General features: G+C 40.6%; 1 protein-coding gene across 1 annotated transcript; it reads left to right on the top strand.

Annotated features, from left to right (window-relative positions):
• Positions 1 to 5,348: 5,348 nt before the first annotated feature.
• On the top strand, positions 5,349 to 21,956 carry LOC132405131 (rab11 family-interacting protein 2-like). The gene is made up of 4 exons (XM_059989834.1): positions 5,349 to 5,868; positions 16,692 to 16,905; positions 19,502 to 19,550; positions 21,343 to 21,956. The coding sequence occupies exons 1-4, from the start codon at positions 5,525 to 5,527 to the stop codon at positions 21,810 to 21,812; spliced, it is 1,077 nt and encodes a 358-aa protein (XP_059845817.1). The 5' UTR covers positions 5,349 to 5,524; the 3' UTR covers positions 21,813 to 21,956.
• The last annotated feature ends 1,424 nt before the right edge of the window (positions 21,957 to 23,380 follow it).

The raw sequence follows: 23,380 nt of genomic DNA, 5'->3' as shown, positions 1-23,380 counted from the left end.
CCAATATCCACGCTACTGTTTGGGGGTCTGTACACAACACTTGGATAACTTGGATAAAACTGCAAAAGGGCAGGTTAGTATGTTAATAGATGATACAAAGATTGGTGATGGTGTCGCTAGTGTTGAGGACTGTTACAGGATAGGTGGAATATGGATCAGTTGTAGATATTTGGCAGAGGTACGGAAGGAGTTTAATCCTGGACAAACATGAAGTGTTGCACTTTGGGAGATATATGTGAAGAGACAGTGTTGATGTGCAGAATGATCTTCAGGGCCAAGTCTATAGTTCCCTGGAAATGGCTACACAGGTTGACCAAATGGTAATGATGGCACATGGCATGCTTGCCTTTATTAATCAAAGAACTGAGTTCAATAATTCAGAAATTACGTTGCAACTTTATAAAACTCTCCTTTGGCACATCTGGAGTGTTGCGTTCATTTCTGGTCATCCCATTATAGGAAGGATGTTGAGGCTTTGGAGAGGGTTCACAAAAGGTTTACCAGGATACTGCCCAGTTTAGAAGGTATTGAATTGAATTGACTTTATTACTTACATCCTTCATGTACATGAGGAGTAAAAATCTTTTGTTACATCTCCATTTAAATGTGCAATGTACTATTTATAGTAATTTATAATAAATAGTATGTACAACAGGATAGTCAATATAACATAGAAATACACTGTACTATAAGGAGAAGTTGGGCCAACATGGGTTGTCCTCTTTGGAACTGGAGAGGCTGAGAGGCGATCTGTGAGAGGTAAGATTATGAGAGGTATAGACAGAACCGACAGCCAGCATCATTTTCCAGGTTTGAAATGTGTAATACCAAAAGGCATTTATTTAAGGTGAGGGGGTTGATTTCAAAGGAGATGTGCAGAGTAAGTTTTCTTTTTACAGAGTGTGGTGAGTGCTTGGAATGTGCTGCTAGGTTTGTGGGTAGATACAAATACTACAGAAGCTGTCAAAGATCCATATTACCCTTCTTACAGGCAACTCTGATTACTTGTTTTAAGCCTAGGTGAACATTGCAGCTACAGTTTAGTGGCCTATAAATAAATAATAATTTATTCCAGATACTAATTCTATATGATTGCCAAACTAGGTTAACATTCCCAACTGTACTGATCACTCCCCTTACTTTCAGCACTGCTGCATCTTCTTTTCAGACAGACAGACATACTTTATTGATCCCGAGGGAAATTGGGTTTCATTACAGTCACACCAACCAAGAATAGTGTAGAAATATAGCAATATAAAACCATAAATAATTAAATAATATTAAGTAAATTATTCCACGTGGAAATAAGTCCAGGACCAGCCTATTGGCTCAGGGTGTCAGACACTCCGAGGGAGGAGTTGTAAAGTTTGTTGGCCACAGGCAGGAATGACTTCCTATGACGCTCAATGTTACATCTTGGTGGAATGGGTCGCTGGCTGAACATACTCCTGTGCCTAACCAGTACATTATGGAGTAGATGGGAGACATTGTCCAAGATGGCATGCAACTTGGACAGCATCCTGTTTTCAGACACCACCGTCAGAGAGTCCAGTTCCACCCCCACAATATCACTGGCCTTACGAATGAGTTTGTTGATTCTGCTGGTGTCTGCTACCCTCAGCCTGCTGCCCCAGCACACAACAGCAAACATGGCCACCACAGACTCGTAGAACATCCTCAGCATCGTCTGGCAGATGTTAAAGGACCTCACTCCTCAGGAAGTAGAGACAGCTCTGACCTTTCTTGTAGACAGCCTCAGTGTTCTTTGACCAGTCCAGTTTATTGTTAATTCGTATCCCCAGGTATTTGTAATCCTCCACCATGTCCACACTGACCCCTTGGATGGAAACAGGGATCACTGGTGCCTTAGCCCTCCTCAGGTCCACCACCAGCTCCTTAGTCTTTTTCACATTAAGCTGCAGATGAGTCTGTTCACAACATGTGACAAAGTTTCCCACCGTAGCCCTGTACTTAGCCTCATCTCCCTTGCTGATGCATCCAACTATGGCAGAGTCATCAGAAAACTTCTGAAGATGGCAAGACTCTGTGCAATAGTTGAAGTCTTAGGTGTAGATAGTGAAGAGAAAGGGAGACAGGACAGTCCCCTGTGGAGCCCCAGTGCTGCTGACCACTCTGACTGACACACAAGCGCACGTACTGTGGTCTGCCAGTCAGGTAATCAATAATCCATGGCACCAGGGAAGCATCCACCTGCATCACTGTCAGTTTCTCACGCAGCAGAGCAGGGCAGATGGTGTTGAACGCACTGGAGAAGTCAAAAAACATGACCCTCACAGTGCTCACCGGCTTGTCCAGGTGGGCGTAGACACGGTTCAGCAGGTAGACGATGGCATCCTCAACACCAAGTCGGGGCTGGTAGGCGAACTGGAGGAGGTCTAAGAGTGGCCTAACTATAGGCCGGAGCTGCTCTAGAACAAGTCTCTCCAAGGTCTTCATGATGTGGGAGGTCAATGCCGCCAGTCTGTAGTCGTTGGAGCCACTGGAGCGCAGCATCTTCGGTATAGGGACGAGGCAGGACGTCTTCCACAGCACAGGAACCCTCTGGAGACTCAGGCTCAGGTAGAAGACATGGTGAAGTACTCCACGTAGCTGGGGGGCACAGGCTTTGAGCACCCTGGGGCTGACACCGTCTGGGCCTGCAGCCTTTTGCTCATCCTTGTGCATCAAGCATCACAAACACCTAGCTTGCAGGTTTCTTCACTCTGAAAGCATAGGTTCATTATGACAATAACTCATACCTATTTACTTCAATCTGTGCAATTAATTCATCTATCTTGCTCTTAATTTATTTAAATAAGTTTGATTTCACCTGTGCTTTGCTTTACCTTTTCCCCAATTTCCATTTGCAGTTTTGATTCTCTCCTTTCAGATTACGACTCTCCTTCCAAACTAGTTTAAACACACTCCAAACACTGGAAAAACAAATGAACTTACAACTCACTTTGGGCATAGAAGTTGCAGTACATTGATCAGCCGCCACAGGGTTGTATAAACTTTAGTCTGTAATGTCATGGACTAGCATATTCTTCATCCCTTTCCATTAAACCAGTTAATGAACCCCAAAATATGTATTAAGTGCAGAAGTAAATTCCAGAAGTATACCAGACAGCCCAGTAGATGAGATGGCAAGATTGTGATGCTTCAACACAAATCCATTTGAAAAAGTCAGTGAATTTAGCATTCTGTAGAGAGTTTACTATTTCCCACAATGATTGGGTCAAAGATCCATTGTACAGAAAAATTAAATGGATTAAGAAACTAACAAGACTTAAAGACTCCATGAACATCTTCACCTTTTACAAAGGCAGAGCCTAGTTCTTGGGTGTAAATGCTAAGACAGGGACATCTGCAACCACTTTCGGTCAATTGAACTAAGTAAGCAATTCTTCTCAATCTCAAAGGAGTTCCAGTATCAGTGATGGCAGTGATTGCTCTTCAGTCATTTCTATTCATACCAGGACCATCGAAGAACAGCTGAGCACACTTACTTTTTTAAGCAAAGGCTATGGGCAAACAAAACTTCTCAACTTCAATATTAAAGAATCACTTGCACACTGTTTTGCCCTGAGCTACGCCATACCAATACAATTGATTCCGTACGAACACTTACTCAGCAAATTGAAAAGTTTGTCAAGCATATCCTGTCCACAAATTCAAACTTCCCAATTATTGTCTGTCTGCCATCTCTTAATCATTAACAAAGTCCAAGAGCGCTAGCAAGCAACACTCAATCTGAAATCATCCATTCCCAGAGGTAAAAGAAGAATGGCTGTTTTTATGTTCCAGAAAAAAAATGAGCTCTCGTAAAACTGTGAAAGACCCGCTACTGGTTGAAAACGTGCATGACAAAATGGTTAGAGATGAATTATCGCAGAACCAAAACATTACTGATAGAATATCTCAGAACAACATGTCATTACCCCATTTGTTTAAAACAGATGTTTATAATAAAACAAAACTCTGCATTTTTCTCGGTTCTACTTTTCATTCCATTTTATTTGTGTTATAAAGTTTAAGTTGTATTTTCAATATTTCCTTTGCACTTCAACTTCCGATACAAAGAAACCTTTCTCTTACCCAGTGCCTCACAATCAAGATTCACATCCAGCTGAAAGAAGTAGGTGTTATCCCAACATGAGTTCTTTTAACAGAGGATTGCCATTGCACACCAGCTGCACAGCCTCTTCACAGAATGAAGTCTTGGTTCGTTGGTGAGAAGGTCCAAGATAATTGGCAGCCAGGCTTTTCTATTTAAACTCAGTACACATAAATACCAGTAATTACTAAACTTAAACATACTCCATTAACTCTAAATGAGTATCTACCAACTAACCTCAAGTCTGTTTTAGTCTGGAGCTTGATAGTACTAAGGCCTGTAATCATGCTATATCTCCAAATTTAAAAGAGGTGTGTTACACATAAGATGTACGATGGTAATATACATAGAGGTTGTGGGAGGCTAAAGTCACATTATAAGTCTCAGACGCTTATAATGTTTATCCTAGTTATCAAACCTCAGATTTTGTTTTCTTTTTCCTGTAAACTTGCCCCAGTCTATGCTCTTGGCAACAAACCATCAAGTTTTTGGCAAAATTAGCTTCCGCGTTGAAATAAAAGGCTTGCAATGAAGTATTATTCACTAAGATCTTTATTGGAATCCGGGCAAAAAGTATTAGATTCTTTTTCAATAGACTCCCGCCTGAAATTAATTTCTGCAGCCCCAAGCATGTTTTTTAATTGGGCATAGAACCTGCACTATACCTTCCATTATTTTAATTGACATTAAACAGGCTGCTGGACATCAAAACATCACGTCTCGGATGTTCTTAGCCAGTCTCTGCGAACGAGGGTATAGAGTTAACATTTTCAGTTCGACCTTGATTATCGAAAGTGCGCATCGTAACTCTTTTGATAGGGCGTTTAGGAAAGTAAGTGGTTAGGGCGGCATTGTAGCAGGTCAAATTGCTTATTTCGATGTTTCATATCCATCGAGGTGGATAATGAAAGTACTTGCTATTTTTGTTCCAGGGAGCAATGATCCCACGCCTATCAGTCACTGTGAAGACACGAACAATATTGAGCCATTAGAAACCATTCTTTTTTCTGTTATTGTAGATTTTCGGTACTAAACACGATGGAACCCCACACAAATGAAAACCAGTCAACATCGCATCCGTCGAATGAGGACAACGGCCGAGCGCGCATGCGCGAAACCAAGGACCAGCTCCGGGGAGACGGCGCGCGCAGCAGCGGCGCTTGAGGTCACGCATGACGTCAGCTGGGGTGGGGGGAGGGAACGGGGAATGAATGCGCGCGACGCGGCTGGGTGACGTGTGACGTCACAAGCAGCGAGGAGCCGCGCGGCGCAGGCGTGAAGGCAGCAGGCCGAAGCTAACGTGGCGGGCCCGGTGTGCCATGTTTCGTTGAAAGGTCTCCGTTTGTAGACGGCCGGCGCCCCGTGCCCGTGTTAATTACATCCCCGCTCTGTCCTCCTCCGATTCCCATGTCTTCCATCGAGCGGGACTGGTTCCCGACGCACCTGCGAGTGACGGTTATCGGCGCGAGGAATCTGAAGGCAAAGGGCAGGAGAGGCCTGAACAACTGCTACACGGTGATCCGCCTGGGCCCGGAGAAGTACATGACCTCGGTGCAGGGAGACACGCTGAACCCCGAGTGGAAGGAGGAGTGCACCTTACAGCTGCCCCTCGTCCTTGACAACTCCGACAGGTGGACGCTACACCTGACCGTCAAACACAACAACCCGCGGCTACCTGTGGATAGCTTTCTGGGTCACATCAGCGTGCCCATCGCTGAGCTTTACCAGAACAAGAGCAGGAGGAAGAACGAGTAAGCCCCGCTCTTGAATGAAAATTCCCGCATTTTCTCTAGCTCCATTGTCACCTGTGTCTCCAATTCCTTCATTTCCCCTAACCTTCTGTAGATGGTTACAACTCCCCGACATAGATTTTGAGAGTGAACTAACCGGAGAGGGGGGCTCGTAAGAGTAGTTTTTGCAACTGGGTTATGGTTGGGGTGTTACACCCGTCGCCTAAAAATATAGACCTCAGTGATGTGCAGACGTGTTATGTAACTGCCTACTGTATGTAAAAAAAAACTTAAATTGTTTTGCATTATTCAGTGGTTCTATTTTTATAATACGCATAACAATGCAAAGGGCATGAGAAACCAGAACTAATAGGCTATTCTGCCTTTTGAATGCGTTATTCAAAAACATTTAATCATAACCACTTTGTACCTCTTTATTCTAACAGATTGAATATCTGTCAACCTCTACTATGAATTTATTCAGTGATTCATGATTTGGGATCCTCAGGGAAAGGAGTCCTCTTCACCTGTCAGAAATTAACAGCTCTTTATTCTGAAATGATATGCCCTAATTCTAGATAACCTCACTTGGGGAAACAATTCTAAGCATCCACACTTTCAAGCCTGTCAGTATATTTATTTCAAAGAAGATCACTTTTGATACTCCCATGAGTGCAAGTATATAATTTCTTAGTTCTGGATGGACCAAAGTGGTTTGATGTGCAGAGGATGGAGTGGTCAGTTGCACATGGCTAGAGTCAGTGATCAGAATACGGTTTGTCGTGCAGCCAGAGCCAGGGACAAGAATGTGGTTTTTAAAGGTTAGCTTTATTTGGCACATGTACATAAGGACATCTAGTGAAATGTGTGCTCTAACCAGTTCATCTTTAGAATGTGTAAGGATACTGGAGCATCTAGAGGAAATCTTGCATTGACAGGGAGAACATACTCCTTACAGACAGCAGTGGATTTGAACCTAGGTCACGGGCGCTATAATAGCATTGCGCTAATCACTGCACTACCATGCCGCCTACATAATGTTTAATGTGCAGTAAAGCCAGGGAAAAGAACATAGATTAATTGTAGCCAGATTCAGCGATCAAACTGGTTACAGGCATGTGAATTCCTGGGATCAGAATGTGGCTAGTGTGTGGACAGATTCTGGGTTGGCTGTGGTTAAGTGTGGAAGCTGAACTGTGTGTCCAGAACAAGGGCTGTTAGGTGTGAGGCCAGATCCTTGACTGAAGCCTGGTATAAACTCGGGCACGAGTGTGGGCAAGAAAGGAATGAGTAGCCAGGAGGGAGATGATGGGCAAATGCTTCTGTGTGCCAAGTATGTTTGTGCTGGGCAGCATATACACATGTCCACCAAAGCATGTGCAGTAATTTAAATGCTGTAGAGCTTGGTCTCCTGTTTCCTTTGTCACTGCATCAAGATCGTGCTCTGTAAATGCCTTGTAAATTCTGGTGTACGACAGTTACTTTTTAAAAAAAAAATCACATACAGGCAACGAACTCCTGAATTGGAAGTTTACAATCTGGATGGCAGGACCCTTGTGAATAATTCTAATAAGAATAGACATGAATGTCACTCTATCATCATAATGCAGGAATAGTGTATATTGACATCAGCATACTGAGTGAGGTGTAATGAGGAGATGGCCAGTACATAGTGCGTATCCCTCTTCTATGTATGTGGGGGGGGGGGGGGTTGGGAAGATGCACAGAATTGAAAAACAGCGTCATCTACAATGGACATGATTTTTACTTCCAATTCCAAGAAAAATGAGGGAGCAACATAGCCTGTTTCAAATTCACCAAACCCTTTCAAATGGGATGGATTGGGGGACCCTCTTCAATGTCTGCAGCCTTCAGAAATTCAGCATTATCTTATGCTGTTCCTTGGTAACACGCAATCTTTGTTATTAACCATGGGGTCCATAACAAACATTCACAGCAAAACAAACCTGCTGTACAATTTTTCACAAACATTCTGCATCTCATTTCTGATCCATATAGTTATTTGAAAGTCTTTATTGTGCCTGCCCAAATATTTTCTCTGGCAGTTTGCTCTGTATATTCATTACCCTCTGTATGAAGAAGTTGCCCCTCAGGTTCATTTTAAATAGTTTTAAGGGGAGGGTCCAGTAGCTTTCAGTCTCTCCCAGAGAAATAGACTGTGTGCATTCACCATATTTATGCCCGTTCTTATACGCCTATCTAAGATCACCTTCCTATACGACAAGGAATGAAGCCCCAGTCTGCCTACAACTCAGACTCTTGAGTCCTGGCAACATTCTCATATATTTTCTTTGCACATTATTCAGCTTAATTACACCTTTTTTAAAAGAGTGACCAAACTACATAATTCTCCAAGTGTGATCTCATCAACATTTTGCATTACTGCAACTTAACATCCCCACTCTTACACTCAGTGCTCTGACTGACGAAGGGCAGCATGCCAGAAACTATTATTACCTCAAATCTGATCAAGATCTTGCCCCCAATACCTGCTTGAACAACTGGATCCTTGATTTCCTCATTTCAAGTCAAGTCATTTTTATTTGTCACTTTGACCATAACTGCTGGTACAGTACACAGTAAAAACGAGACAACGTTTTTCAGGACCATGGTGCTACATGAAATAGTACAAAAACTACACTGAATTGCGTAAAAACAACACAGAAAAAAAAACTACACTAGACTACGGACCTACCCAGGGCTGCATGAAGTGCACAAAACAGTGCAGGCATTAGAATAAGTAATAATACAATAGGCACAGTAGAGAGCAGTAAGTTGGTGTCAGTCCAGGTTCTGGGTATTGAGGAGTCTGATGGCTCGGGGGAAGAAACTTACATAGTCTGGCTGTGGGAGCCCAAATGCTTTGGTGCCTTTTCTCAGATGGCAGGAGGGAGAAGAGTTGGTATGAGGAGTCCTTCATAATGCTGTTTGCTTTGCAGATGCAGCGTGTAGTGTAAATGTCTGTAATGGCAGGAAGAGAGACCCTGATGATCTTTTCAGCTGACCTCACTATCTGCTGCAGGGTTTTGTGATCCGAGATGGTGCAATTTCTGAACCAGGCAGTGATGCAGCTGCTCAGGATGCTCTCAATACATCCTCTGTAGAATGTGATGAGGATGGGGTTGGGTGGGGACATGGACTTTACTGAGCCTTCGCAGAAAGTAGAGGTGCTGCTGGGCTTTCTTTGCTATGGAGCTGGTGTTGAGGGACCAGGTGAACACCGAGAAATTTGGTGCTCCTAACGATCTCTATCAAGGAGCCGTCGATGTTCAGCAGAGAGTGGTTGCTCTGTGCCCTCCTGAAGTCAACAACCATCTCTTTTGTTCGCATTCAGAGACAGTTTGTTGGCTGTGCACCAGTCCGTTAGCTGCTGCACCTCCTGTCTGTAAGCTGACTCCAGTCAGTTTGGATTGGTGACAACATCTCCACAGCATAGGTACAGCAGAAGACACTGTGCTTAGCCTCCTGATCTACTCTCTTTACACTTATGACTGAGTGGTGCCACAACAACCTCTCACTTAATGTTAGCAAGACTGAGAAGCTGATTATTGTCTTGGAGGAGGAAGTCAGAGGTTCATGAGCCAGTCCTCATTGGAAGATCAAAGGTGGAGAGGGTCAGCAACTTTAAATTCCTCAATGTTATCATTTCAGAGGACCTGTCTTGGGCTCAGCACGTAAGTGCAATTACAGTGAAGGCACTTCAGCACCTTCATAAGAAATTTGTGAAAATTCAGCATGTCATCTGAAAATTTGACATGATTCTTTATATGTGTGGTAGAGAGTATGCTGACTGGTTGCTTCATGGCCTCTAATGGAAACATCAATGCCCTTGAATGCAAAAGCCTCCCAAAAGAAGTAGATACAGCCCAGTCCATCACAGGTAAAGCTCCCCCCCCTCCCCACTATTGAGCACATCTACAAAGAGCGCTATTGCAGGAAAGCAGCATCCATCATCAAGAATCCTCACCACCCAGACCATGCTCTCTTCTCACTACAGCCATCAGGAAGGATGTACAAGGGCCTCAACTCCTGCACCATCAGGTTCAGCAACAGTTATTTTGCTTCAACCATCAGGCCCTTGAACCAGAGGGAACACTTCACTCACTCCATCCCTGAACTGATTCCACAACCTATCAACTTTCAAGGATTCTAATCAATCACGTTTCAGATATTTATTATTATTTTGTTTTCTTTTTGTACTTGCGCAGTTTGTTGTCTTTTCCACATTGGTTGATTGTCCATTTTTGTGTGTTTTTTCATTGATTCTATCGTGTTTCTTTGTATTTACTGTGAATGCCCACAAGAAAATAAATCTCAGGTGACATATATGTACTTTGATAATAAATTAACTTTGAACCTACTTTACCACCCCTATGCCCCAACTGATGAAGGGCAGCATGCCAAACAGCTACTGTAATCTTATCTGTAATGACACTATCAGCTGGCTGTGAAGCTGTACTAGTTCCTCTGCTTTACACCACTTCCCAGGGCACTAAGATTCACTCTTAAGTCCTATGCTACTTGGACTTCCAAAAATGCAACACCTTTCATTCATCTGGATTGAATTGTATTTGCCAGTTCGCGGCTTACTTAGCACAGTGGTCCCCAACCACTGCAAAGCATGTGCTACCGGTCCACGAAGAAACGATATGATTTAGCTGCATCTTTCCTCATTCCTTGTCACGCCTACTGTTGAACTTGAATGCGCGGGAGGTCATTACGCATGGGAAGTCATTACCCACGCAAGGTCATCAGTCGTCTAAACACAGTGATAACCTAGCACCAGGGATCACTGGTTGGCATCAGGTAACTGGCCGATGAGAAGTACCATTGCTACTGGTCTGGAGCACAGACAGATGGGCACCACCTAAACCTGTTTAGCACACCAAATGTTCGTGGGGAACCTGGTGCTAAAATATTTGCTGACGACCTAATTTAGGCTCATGGTTTTGTAAGTAGCAGAGCAGCTACTTTGCTGCGATCTACTGAAAATCATCCCTCGAGCTAAACTTTTGTCAGCCAATGGGGTGGGTACGTGCCCTGTCGCACTCTGCTTGGTCGGTTGGTCACTCTCTCCGGACTGCGACCACCGCGGCCCCAGCACAGGGACCCTTGGTCCTTACCTTGTCCTCTCACTGGTGTGTTGCAATAATTTTATATGTTAATACGAGGAAAATATGCACTGTGTGTTTAATATCCAAACGTTACTTAAAATGTTATGCTATTGACTCATAAGTGAGTTATAATTGACTTATCACTATATTCATGTGAGGAAAATATGTGCTGTGTGTTTAATATTAAATTCATTAGATAAACCCTTTCAGAAATGAAATTGAGTGTATTAACCATTTATAAGTGATTTATAGTTGACTTATCACCTATATTCCAGTCAATATTAACACCCACACTGCCCCCCGCCGGTCCGCAAGAATATTGTCAATATTAAACCGGTCCATGGTGCAAAAAAGCTTGGTGACCCCTGACTTAGCAAGATCCCCCTGTAATTTTTGGTAATTCTGACCTTAATACTTGTAACTTCTGTTAACTAATTTTTAGGTCCCCACTGCCAGTTTGGAACCCACAGCTTGAAAAGAAAGGTTCAAACACAAGCTTTTGCTGTCTCCTGGTTTATCCCAACATAAGGAGAAGTCCTTATTTGTTGGAATATATGGGTGGACACTCCTGAGACACGTGCACAGGCGTGAGCCGCTTGTTCCCAAAATTTTATTCCCACCTTGCTTGTCACAGTAGACTGGGAAGCTTCTTTTGTTTCTAGAAGACTCCAGAATCTTAGAAAGCATTGTTTGTAGCTGTCATTCCAATTTCAGATTTTAATGAAATGGACTGCTACAATATATTTTCATAGCTTGACAATTTAAAAATATTGATCAATCTTACAGACTAAAATGTAGAACTTAACGATATTCTCACTTAATACCTATGTGTGCACAGTTGCCAATAAAATCATTGAAATTTGATCTAGATTCAAAGTAATTTAATATCTTGTATTTCTGTTAATATAAAATTTTATCAGTTCTGGTTAACTTAGTATTTTGTAGTAAAGACGTGGATTTCCTGTTTCTTTAATAGGGCAAAGCTGTGATCTATTGTAATTCATAAATCATCAGCCAGGGCGAATATTGGTCTCAATAATATAGCATTTTTTATCAATTTATAGTTTCTTGGTAAGATTACCAATTGGAAGCCCAGTATATTTGACAGGGCATTAAGGAGTTGATTTTTATTAAATATAATGAAGTTTATAAGTATTGTTTCAGATTTTTATTTAGTAAGGTGGGTGTTAAATTCAGCAAATTAGGACCTTTATATCACTCACATTTTTTGATGGAGTCTGATAATTTTATAGTGGCAACTTTTTCATTTAATAGGGTACAAACCAGATTTTTTGACTGATCAGGATTACTCCTATCTGACTGAAGCTATGGAGAATGCCCTTGATGATTTTTTGAGTATTACATTATTTGTAATGAACTGATTGTTTATGTAGAAATATAATTGCTTAATTGGATTTGTATAATTAATGATGAGTAGAGAGCAAAAGTCACCATATCTCAGTATATAAATTGCTTAATCCACTGTACAAGCCCAATCATGTATTTTTAATATATAATTATATATGTACTGCTTTCTACTAATAATGCTTCATACAAGGCTGGGATGTATTAAGAGTTAACTTCAATATTTAGTTGCAAAGAAACAATCATCCAAAGTTACAGTTCATATCTTTTCACTTTGTATATAATAACTCAGCCAATTTTGATCAGATTCGTCATAAATTATATTAACCTAATTATGCAATTATTCTTCTGCATAAACAAATCAGTTCATTACAAGCAACATTACTTAATAAACCATCAAAGGCATTCTCCACCGCTTCAGTCATATCTAAAATCATAAATTACTCTCTTTATAAGTCTTGATTGAATATGCTGTATTTTAACAAATATTTTTATTTCTAATTTACTTAACTTATGGCATTTCAAACTATCTAATTAATTGACTCAATTTGAAACTATCTGTATTGGACTCCATTTGTTCCTTTATGGAAGCTTGTTTTGATTCATACCACACTTTCAGCTGTTGAATCTAGGTTACATATGGTACTGATATGTTCCAATATGTTAATATTAATTTTTTACTAAACCCAGTGTAGTTTGATGTTGTGTGAGTAGAACACGAGAGGAAATGTTCTGAATTGGTTTATTCCCTGCACACTATTATAGTCATGACTTATTCATTCACACAGTCTTTTGGAAAAAAAAGCAGAATGATCTCATAATCATGAAATTCCAGAAGGCTATTTCTTTATAGAGCTAATTCACTTGTTAAAAGACTTGTGGAAACAATGTCAATCAGTACATTCAAAGGAATTTGATGGGCAGATAAGAGAGAATATTATTTAAGGTTATGGAGAAAGAATGGACTTGACAGAATTGCTCTACTGGGAATTGTACACTTAGCTGAATGATCTCTTGTGACATAGCAATTCTAGCTAGTTCTTTGTCAATACATCTGTCTCAGAAGAAAAATGACTGCTGGTTTAAAGTCTGTTCCAAAAAGTGCCACTTTTTATAGTATAGCCCATGTCAGCTGTGAATCTGTGCTCAAGTACCTGGAACTAAGTTTGACCCCTCATCTTTTCTGATTGAAAGGCAAGAGGGTACCCACTATTCTGAGAAAAACATTTTGAATAAATGCAATAATAATTTTACACAAAATATTTGTTAAGCTTCAGTGTGCAATTTTGAGAGCTGTCTCTGAACAAAGGTGACTAAAGACAGTATACAGAGACAAGACTTCTTAAATTTGTGGGAAGGCTAGGGATAGATAGAAGTAAGAACTTGTACTGGGAAAAGTTCTACTGTACATTTAATGGAGGTCTTTAAAGCTATGAAGCTTTGTGTATTGATTTACTGTTCTCTCCTATTATGCCTATCCATGTGTTACTCACAATGCTTGCTAAAGTTAGTACTTATTGTAACATTTTCATAAAAGGCATTTTATTATCACAGTGCCATGGTAGTGTGGCAGTTAGTATAACACTTACAGCTCGGGGAACTGGAGTTCAAAGTACACTTCCAGTGTCATTTGTAAGGACTCTAAATATCCTCACATTGCAATTTGTGGGTTTTCTTTGGGTGCTCCTGTTTCCTCCCACAATCCAAAGGCGTACCAGTTCATGGACATTGTAAATTGTCCTGTGACTAGACTGGGATTAAATTTGTGGTTGCTGGGCAGCGAGGCTGGAAGTGCCTATTCCATGCTGTATTTCAATTAATCAAATAATTAAAACAATATCAAGGGAAGGACTGGAGTCACCCCATCCTAATCTCCTCCCCCCCCCAAAAAAAAAGTCATTTGAATATCACTTCATCCATTGTTCAATATTTTTTGGTCATTTTACAGGACTTTTATCCGGTTAGGTCAGGGGTCGGCAACCATTACCACTGAAAGAGCCATATGGACCCATTTCCCACAGAAAAGAAAACACTGGGAGCCACAAAATCCCTTTGACATTTAAAATGAAATAACACTGCATACAACGGGGTTTTTTTTGCCTTTATGCTATGTATAATCAAACTATAATGTGTTGCATTTATGAAATTGATGAACTCCTGCAGAGAAAATGAAATTACATTTCTGCATGCAACAAAAACATTTTGAACTCCGAAAAAAGATGTTGGGTTGAAGGTTACTCCATAGTTAGCCTACCTTCGATCGAAAAATTAAATGAAATCGCACACTGGCGGGTGTCAGGGATTGGCAGTGGTGGCGTATATTAATAGCGATAAAAAACACGTTGTGGCGGTGTGCTACATGCAGCGCTAAAATAGCGACACTGCAGTCAAAGATAACTTTATTCGAACTAAACAGCCTTGCTTTAAAGCCTCCCTCAACCCACCCCCCCATGGGTGCGGATGCTCCAAAAGACATGTACTCACAAACCCCCGTAGGCTATCTCTCTTAGCTGGAACGGTGGCTAATTGTGAGCCGGTTCGGATGTGCCAGGAAATGGGGTCGCCACAACGTTTTATTTAGATTGTACAAGATCACCATAATCTTCAAATTTCGAATTACATTTCAAAAACTAACAAACCACGGGGAGCCGCAGCACAGAGATGAAAGAGCCGCAGGTTGCCGACCCCTGGGTTAGGTCTTTAGAAAAATTAAAAGATGTCTGTTCCACCCCCCCCCCCCGAACAGATTTTTTAAATTAGCTGTTTTCTCAGATAAAAAGCTACAAGAGTTACATTTCAGGGGGAAAAAGCCTGTCTCTTCTCCCAGCCCTATTCAAAGCAACATGTACAAAAGCTGTATGAACTCAGCAGGCTGGGCAGCATCTGTTGAAATGAGCAGGACAAAGGGTCTCGGCCGGAAACGTTGACTGCTCATTTCAATGGATGCTGCCTGACCTGCTGAGTTCATCCAGCTTTTGTACGTGTTGATTTGACCACAGCATCTGCAGTGTACTTTGTGTTTCTGATTCAAAGCATGGAGTTCCTGGCAGAGTAAAATCTGAAGATAAGTGGTTTTTAATGAGAGTCTGTTACTTAGATATTGAATTTTTCTCCTTATTTTGTGTGTGACACTTGGAGCAAATTGGACGGTGCCATTAGGGTTAGTTGTAATACTACCTTAAATTTTTATATTGACAGATTGTGGTTGCCCACTAAGCAAGCATTTGTCATGTCACATATTGCATTGGAATTAGCCCAGAGTCCGCCAGTGCAAAAGAGGGAAATTGAAACCGTATTGGGCGGGAATGGGTCGTACTGTGGTTAGGAGGTGAGGTCTGAGCATCAGAATAGAGAAAACAAAAATGAAGATGAAAGGAAAAATACCAGCGTAGTCTCCTGAAGGAGATTTTTGCCCTGCATAGCCCATTTCCCCCACCCAACCACTACCACATGTACTAGAATGCAGGTGACCAGAAGAAATGGTAATTGAAGTCACAATTAAGGCCACATAAAGCATAAAGCATTGTACAGGTGCTGTGATCTGTGTTCAATGCTATCAGCTATAACATGTTAAATTAAAATAACATTGGGGAGAGGGAGATTTTTAAACCAGAAGCAGTGTGTTTTGAAGAAAAATAATTCAATTTAGTTGCCAGGTTTCTGCATGATTTGCTCCTTATTTTATTGTGAATATTAAAATGGTCTCATGATATCAGAATGCTTACAAAATATGGTGCAAGGGAGAAGTGACAGAAGTATTAGCAAGAATTCATCATGGGAAGTATCCAATTCAATGTTCCAGTGGACAAGACCTCTTCATACAACCAAAAAAAATACATTTGCACCTAATCTTTTTAAATCCAGTTTCTAGGCAAAGGTGTCATATTTGTACTTGTGTATTTATTTATGCATCTAATTTCTCAACTGTTGGAAATAGCATACAGCTGTACATTAGCTTAAGCATAACCTTGAAATAAATCATCTGTAAATTTTGTGGAAGCTCAGTACCAAACCAGCACAAGGATTTTAAAAATAATATGTTTAATGTTATTTTCTTTACACGTGAGTCAATAAAATGTTAAAGTCATGTTTTTAAGTGAAAAACACTTGGGGGTGGAGGGACTTGTCATCTGGAGATTCTAAAACATTTTTTTGGCAAGTTTCTGAGTAAACAGTAAATGATAAATAGAGTTTTTCTTGAGAATAGCATTTGCTATGATGTTAAGGACTGCATCTGGCATGGGATTTTCATATAGAATTGATATTTATGTGGAAATTGTGCTTGTGCATGTGCTTGCTCTGTTTAAAAAAAATAGTCATTGTTTGTTTACATGTTTCTTACAGATGGTATGATCTTCAGTCAAAGCCAAACAAAGTGGCAAAAGATAGAGGCCAGCTCCAGCTTGCTTTTCAGTTCCTACGTGACAACATGACAGCAAGTGCATATGAGCTGTCCACAGCTAGACCTCAGTCTGTGTTCAATAAGTTTAAGGATAAAGTTGCTTCCTTAAAGTATGGAATGTCTCATGAGATTTTACCAAATGAAGGGCCCAGCACTGTGAGTAAATAACATGTAATTCTTTTCTTTCCCCTGCATTGCATCTTCAAGTTGTGCAGAATAGAGTTGGTATTTTGGTGTAATTGGCTTTTAGAAGAATAATAACACTATATAGAATATTAAGTATTGGGTTTAACAAATTGGGAGTACGGTAAAACTTGGGTAGTCTGTCGTATTGTTCCTATGACCCCCCCCCCCCCCAGTAGGTCAGTGACTGGCTGAGCAGGTGTTATCTCCTGCACTCCCTTGAAAGGCACAGTTCCTATCCTGCTTTGAAACTCAATGGTACCCTGGCTTTGATACTGCCGTGAAGTTCATTGGGAAGCCAGTTCTCATGCTCCTTTGAAACTCACCAAGACCACAGCTCTTGAATTTTTGAAACTTACTGGAATGGAACATAGTTCCTTCTCGCCCTTGAAACTCAGTCAGACCCAGGGTTAGTATGAGATTCAGGTTTATTAACATCAACAAATGTTGTGAACTTTATTGGTTTGCAGAAGCAATACTGTCCACTACCAAAAATTGTTCTAGGCTACAATAAGAAATATATAAATAATAAAATGTGCAAGAAGATAACAAAATAGTGGGGTAGTGTTGATAGGATTATAGACCATTCTATGAACCCTTGAACACAAGGGGAAAAGAAGCTGCTCCTAAAATGTTGAGAGTGCGTCATTAGGTTCCTGTGCTACCTTCTGATAGCAATAATGAGAAATGGGCATGTCTTGTATGGTGAAGGTCCTTAGTGATGGATCCTGTGCTCTTTAGAAATTCAGTGGAGCCCCCATTCTCACATTCGCTTGAAATTCATCAGGGCTCCGGTTCCCACATTCTCTGTAATATTATCAGATTGGTTGGAAAATTATTGTATTATTATGTAACATCTTAAAAGCCAGTAAATTTCTCCTGTTAATAAGAGTTACATTGAATGTCCACATAATCTACCCATCCAGCATCAGCAAAGTTCCAACCATGCAGAACTGATAGATTATTTGGACCATTGATATCAATCCTGTTAATGGATAATCAACACTTTTTAGTTATTACCCAATAGTGTAACAAAAATTCTAGGTAATTTTATCTGGCTTTTTACTGTAATGCGGCAATGTGAAGCTATGAAAATATCCTGTTATTATTTGCTGCTTTTTGATTTTATTAATTTTCACTAAAATTTTATTTGTAAGGGCAAAAGTCATGCTTCTCCCTTCTATGGAGCTAATGCTAGTCCCTGCCAAAATATTCTTTTAACCATGATAGTTCAAGCAAGATTTTTTTCTCTTCCGAACTGGATGTGGGAATTAAGGGAGGAGCATATCCAGGTGTACCCATTTTTTGGAATTGAATATTGCTTATGTATTCTTCTGGGCAGAAAATATGAATTGTGCTTCTTCCTGCCATGAGGGGAATACATCAGTATTTTCACTTTTAGCAGGGGGAGTCTATAGTATATGATTAGTTGGCAAAACTCCAAGGCAAAAAATGCCACTATAGGTGTTTTTGAATCAACAATCATCAGTTCAGGATGAATGAGAGATATTGAAAATGGCATTGCTCATAGTAAACACTAATAAATTAGTGTTCCTTTATGAGTTCCTGTCCAACTTAAAAATTAATTCTAGAAATTGTTCCTTTTTGAAGTTGAAACAGGTGATGCTGCAGTGCCTCTGGGGCCCTGAGAAAGTTGGATATTGTGGGAGTAGAGATGTTGGTCCAGTTTGTGTGGGATTGCTGTTGAATTGGATGTCGAAAAAAGTACCAATATATTAAAAATCTTCACTTTAAGGGAAAATTGCTATTATCACTTGGTGTAAGAGATCTCAGGTTGGGTGCAAACACCCTGCAATAGTTTGAACTTTAGACTTTTTCTAATTTGAGTCCTGCTGAATGAACTTAGCAAACTGGTATGTCTATAATACTTTGAAATGAACTTCATCAGTCACTTTCAATTCAATTCAAGTTTAATTGCTGTTCAACCATACAGCCAATGAGACAACATTATCATGGGGTCAAGGTGCCAAAATACAATCCCAGCAGTCACACGCAAGAACACATTCACAGAGTAAGAATCCTGACTTGCTCCCCCTCCTCCACAACAGTACGGCTTGATGCGCAATCCTTGCACATCCAAATCAACAAACCTGTAGAGTATTAATAACATTATTACGTATAGTATAGGGTCTATGATTATTTCTGATTGGTATTCTGGTTAGATTACAAGGGGAACACTATTATCTTCCATTTACATAGCCCAATTTTTTAAATATGGAATGCTGGTTAGCCATCAAGAAAGTGAACCCTAATCATATTTACTTCTTCTAAGAGGGCAAACCTAAAAATGAATTATGGGTTTTCTAAACCTGCGTCCCATCTATAAAGTGCTAATCCTACTTTCCCTCTGGGGATGAGGGCAAACCAGAGCATTATTCTTCAAAACCCTTTTTTAGACTCAGTTGAGATGCAAAATTTAATGCAATGAGGGAGATAATGCAGTTAGCATAATAGAAAGTCACATTGAAACATACAACATGTTAAAGTATCCTTCGCCTGTTTGGCAGATCCTAAAACTTTTAAACTAATTTTGTGCTTTATTGAATAGAGCTTGAAACATCACAGAAATGGGAGAATGTCGAAATCACATAGTTACGGTAAGAAACCCGAGAAATTTATAGTTCCCTCCAAGCTTCTTACTTCAGCTGAGTCAAGTGGTGTCTACCAGGATGGGTTGTTTATCAGGTGGTTCATTCCTTCCATCATTTACAAACAAGAGAAACTCTGCAAATGCTGGAAATCCGAGCAACATATCCAAAATGCTGGAGGAACAGCAGGCCCGGAAAAGTGTACGTTTGAAAGTTGGGAGGGGAGAGAGAAACACCCGGCAATAAGTGAAACTTTGAGGGGGAGGGATGAAGCAAAGAGCTAGGAAGTTGATTGGTGAAAGAGACTGAAGGCCATAGAAGAAAGAAAAAAAGGAGGGGAGGAGCACCAGAAGGAGGTGATGGGCAGGCAAGGAGATAACATGAGAGAGGGACAGGGGGATGGGAAATGGTGAAGGTGGGGGGTGGGGGTGTAAGCATTACTGGAAGTTTGAGAAATCGATGTTCATGCCATCAAGTTGCAGGCTACCCGGATGGAATATAAGGTGTTGTTCCACCAACCTAAGTGTGGCCCTATCCCATCATCCTCCAGAACAAGTGGCATCTCCCAGTGGCTACATGTTTTAATTCCACTTCCCATTCCCATTCTGATATTTCCTTCCATGGTCTCCTCCACTGTCGGGATAAGGACTCTGCTGCTTCTCCACCCTGCTTTTCTTTCTTCTGTAGCCTTCTGCCTTTTTCATCAATCAACTTCCTAGCTCTTTGCTTCATCCCTCCCTCTCTAAGTTTCACCCATCACCTGGTGCTTCTCTGTCCCCTACACCCACCTTTCAAATCTACTCCTCAGCTTATTTTCTCCAGTCTTGCCAAAGGGTTTCAGCCCAAAACCTCGACTGTATTTTTATACATAGATGCTGCCTGGCCTGCTGAGTTCCCCTAGCATTTTGTGTGTGTTGCTTCATCATTTACATTGGGTTTCCAATGCACAAACTGATGACTCTCATTACTATGCTGAATTCTTCTTCTCCACTTTAAGCATATATGGGCCACAGATTCCCAAGAATCAGTGAGGATGTTTCATTTCTCCAGAGAGCATTTGAGCCCATCCTTGAATCTTTTTTTCTGTTTGCCTTGTTATTCCTTTCATGCTGAACTTTGAATTACAGTGACTATTTCAGGAGTCAGGTGTGCAGACACTGTGGCCTACCCAAAGGAGTTGATTGAGTATAATTAGGGAAGTTGGCCTGGGAGAAGATGCTGGCATTCTACAAATTCAGATCAATAAGCACCTGTCTCTGTTTCCATTTCCATCTCTTTCAATACCTTCATTACCCAGATCTAAATAGCAGGAGTTCATCCTGAATAAATGAGGATGAAATACCCCAATAGCCATTCTAACGAGAAGTGAAATTGGACTGCCCACCAGAAACCTTTCCCTAAGGTACCCCTGTTTTATCTAGAAAGTTGTGATTGACATTGCCACTGCCCGGAGAACAAGTTTGTCCTCTATAGAAAACAAAACACAAAGATCAGCTATCCTAATCTCTAGTTAATATCACTGGAGGACTGGGAATATATTTGTATTACTTCTAGCCAGCTGCTTAAGAAGCTAAGTGGCATGGGATGTGTATGGTTAAAATAAACAAATCATTCCTAATAAGAAAATGATAAATTGGAATGCCTTATGCTATTTTGAACTTAGTAAAGTTGTAATTAGTAAACAGAGAAGTTCAGATTTTGGTTTGGGAAGGAACTGTTAACATTTGTAAATAATAGCTTTATAAAGTTACAGAAAAAGAGCTGTACTTCATTTCATATATCTTTTGTTTTCATTACACAGTTGCTCACATGGACTCCAGAGATGAAATAAATGCAACATTTAATTCAGCAGAAGCAAACAATCAAACTGAGCCTGAGGTTCATCCTTATCCTTTTCACAGTTTCCATAAAAACTCTGGAGATGATGTGCACACTAAGGTGAAGTTGAGGAAAGAAAACTCCTCCTTTGTAGAAGATAAATCTGAGCCATCTGCTACGAACCTGGAAACTAAAGACACTGACCATAACAAAACATTAGAAACTGCTGTTGCACCAGAGCTACCCAAAATAGAAACAAACCCAGGCAATATTTTAACATCTTATAACCATCCAGTAGAATTCTTAAAACCCTCTAGGTTTGATGATAAGTTGATCTTAACATCTTTCATGCTAGCTGGTGAAGGTCAGGATAGTGCAATTGAGAGATTGAGAATAAAGCCACCAACCTGTTGTGCCCAGTGCTTTCGGAATGCTGAGTTAAGAAGCAGGTAATAGCTTTAAATTGTCCATATGCACTCAAAACACCACAGTCTGTTGAAATTACCAAAAAAAGGGTAATAAATCATGGCAGATTGTGACAGAACACCCAGATGATCCTGTCTTTACATGTGTTAAATAAAGTGAAACCATGCACCAGTTCTATCTTTTTTCTTGTCTTTTCATTAATATGCAACCATGTTAACATTAGCAGAGGCTTGGAGCAAGAAACAGATTTTTAAAGAGGTGTGTCTTGGGTCTTGTTCAATTTCACCTAGAGCACTTTTGCATACTGTTAGTTGATACCTGATTGGATAATTAGCTGATTGACACCAGTCCATAATAACTGTCAATGCAGAATGGCCTTTGTTGGAGTTGGTCGGTATTAGAGGTAAAGATATGACCTGTTCAAAAGGAAAGAAGGACCAATGACCTTGCTAGAGCTAGTGGGGCGGATTTAAGCTAGGTTGGCGAAGGGGGGTGGTGGTGAGAACCAGAGTGTTAGGTCAGATGATAGAACAGTGAGTGTAAAGATAAATGCAGTAGACAGAGAGACTGTGAGGGAGTCAATCACCTGGATGGGTTAAATGCAGTCACTTTGATGAGTTATAAAATGTTTAATGCCAATATTAAAAAGAAAGGTGATGAACTTAGAGAAATTCCATGTTGGATCTGTATATGGAATTATGATGTCGCCAATACAGATTTGTCTATCACAAGTCAATATTGGCTGCATTACGTTCCAGGGTTAATCTGCCCCAAAATGGAAAGGGGGAGGTGGGACAAAAAGGCTGGGATTTGGTTTTGCTAATCATGGATAGTATCACAACTGTAGAAAGGGAGGGCATCGGGAAAGCGTGAGTAGAAATCAGAAACGGGAAGAGTAGTCATGCTATTGGAAGCACTCTATAGGCCTTCCTAATAACCACTGATGAGCAGATAAGTAGGCATATTTTTGAAAGGTGCAGACAATGAGAGGAATTGTCATGAGTGATTAACTTCCTCGATATTGATTGGTACATCAGTACAGAAGTTTTAGAGGAAGTAGAGTTTATTAGGTGTGTCCTGACACTATATGTGATTGGAGGTGAGGCCTTACTAGATCTGGCATTAGGCAATTGTGATTGCTGTCTCCAAAACACTTGACCACAAAGAGGTCTGTCACCTAGCCAAATTGGTCAGATGACTTAATTTCTCCATGGGTAAGCATTTCAGAAATAGTGATCGCAACTACCTGACTATATCCCTGATCAAGATAGCTGCAGATGGTATGGGAAAGTATTGGAGGAGGACTAATTACTATGGTATTAGGCAAGAGATTGGGAGGGTAATGGGAACAGATGTTCTTGGAAATGCACAACAGATATGTTGGAGGTTTAGGGATCGCCTACATGGGATCCTGGATAAATTTGTCCCATTGTGGGTGAGGAAGTGGAAGGTGGGGGAAGAGGCTTAGTAAATTTTCAGATTACATGAATGTTGGAAATTTTGTGCATCGTGCCGGTGGTTTAGATAGAATGTGGAGTTGGGTCAAGAAGTGGTAGGTGGAATTTAATCTCAAAATGTGTGAAGTGATGTAATTT

The sequence above is a fragment of the Hypanus sabinus genome, chromosome 15 (genome assembly GCF_030144855.1).
Source record: "Hypanus sabinus isolate sHypSab1 chromosome 15, sHypSab1.hap1, whole genome shotgun sequence".
Lineage (NCBI taxonomy): Eukaryota > Metazoa > Chordata > Chondrichthyes > Myliobatiformes > Dasyatidae > Hypanus > Hypanus sabinus.
This window is presented reverse-complemented; position numbering and strand designations above follow the sequence as displayed.

Coding starts and splice junctions, on each gene's coding strand:
- LOC132405131 (XM_059989834.1), top strand. CDS start 5,525: ATGTCTTCCATCGAGCGGGACTGGTTCCCGACGCACCTGCGAGTGACG. Junction 16,906..19,501: donor CAAATGAAGGGCCCAGCACT/GTGAGTAAATAA, acceptor TTTATTGAATAG/AGCTTGAAACATCACAGAAA. Junction 19,551..21,342: donor GTCGAAATCACATAGTTACG/GTAAGAAACCCG, acceptor TTCATTACACAG/TTGCTCACATGGACTCCAGA.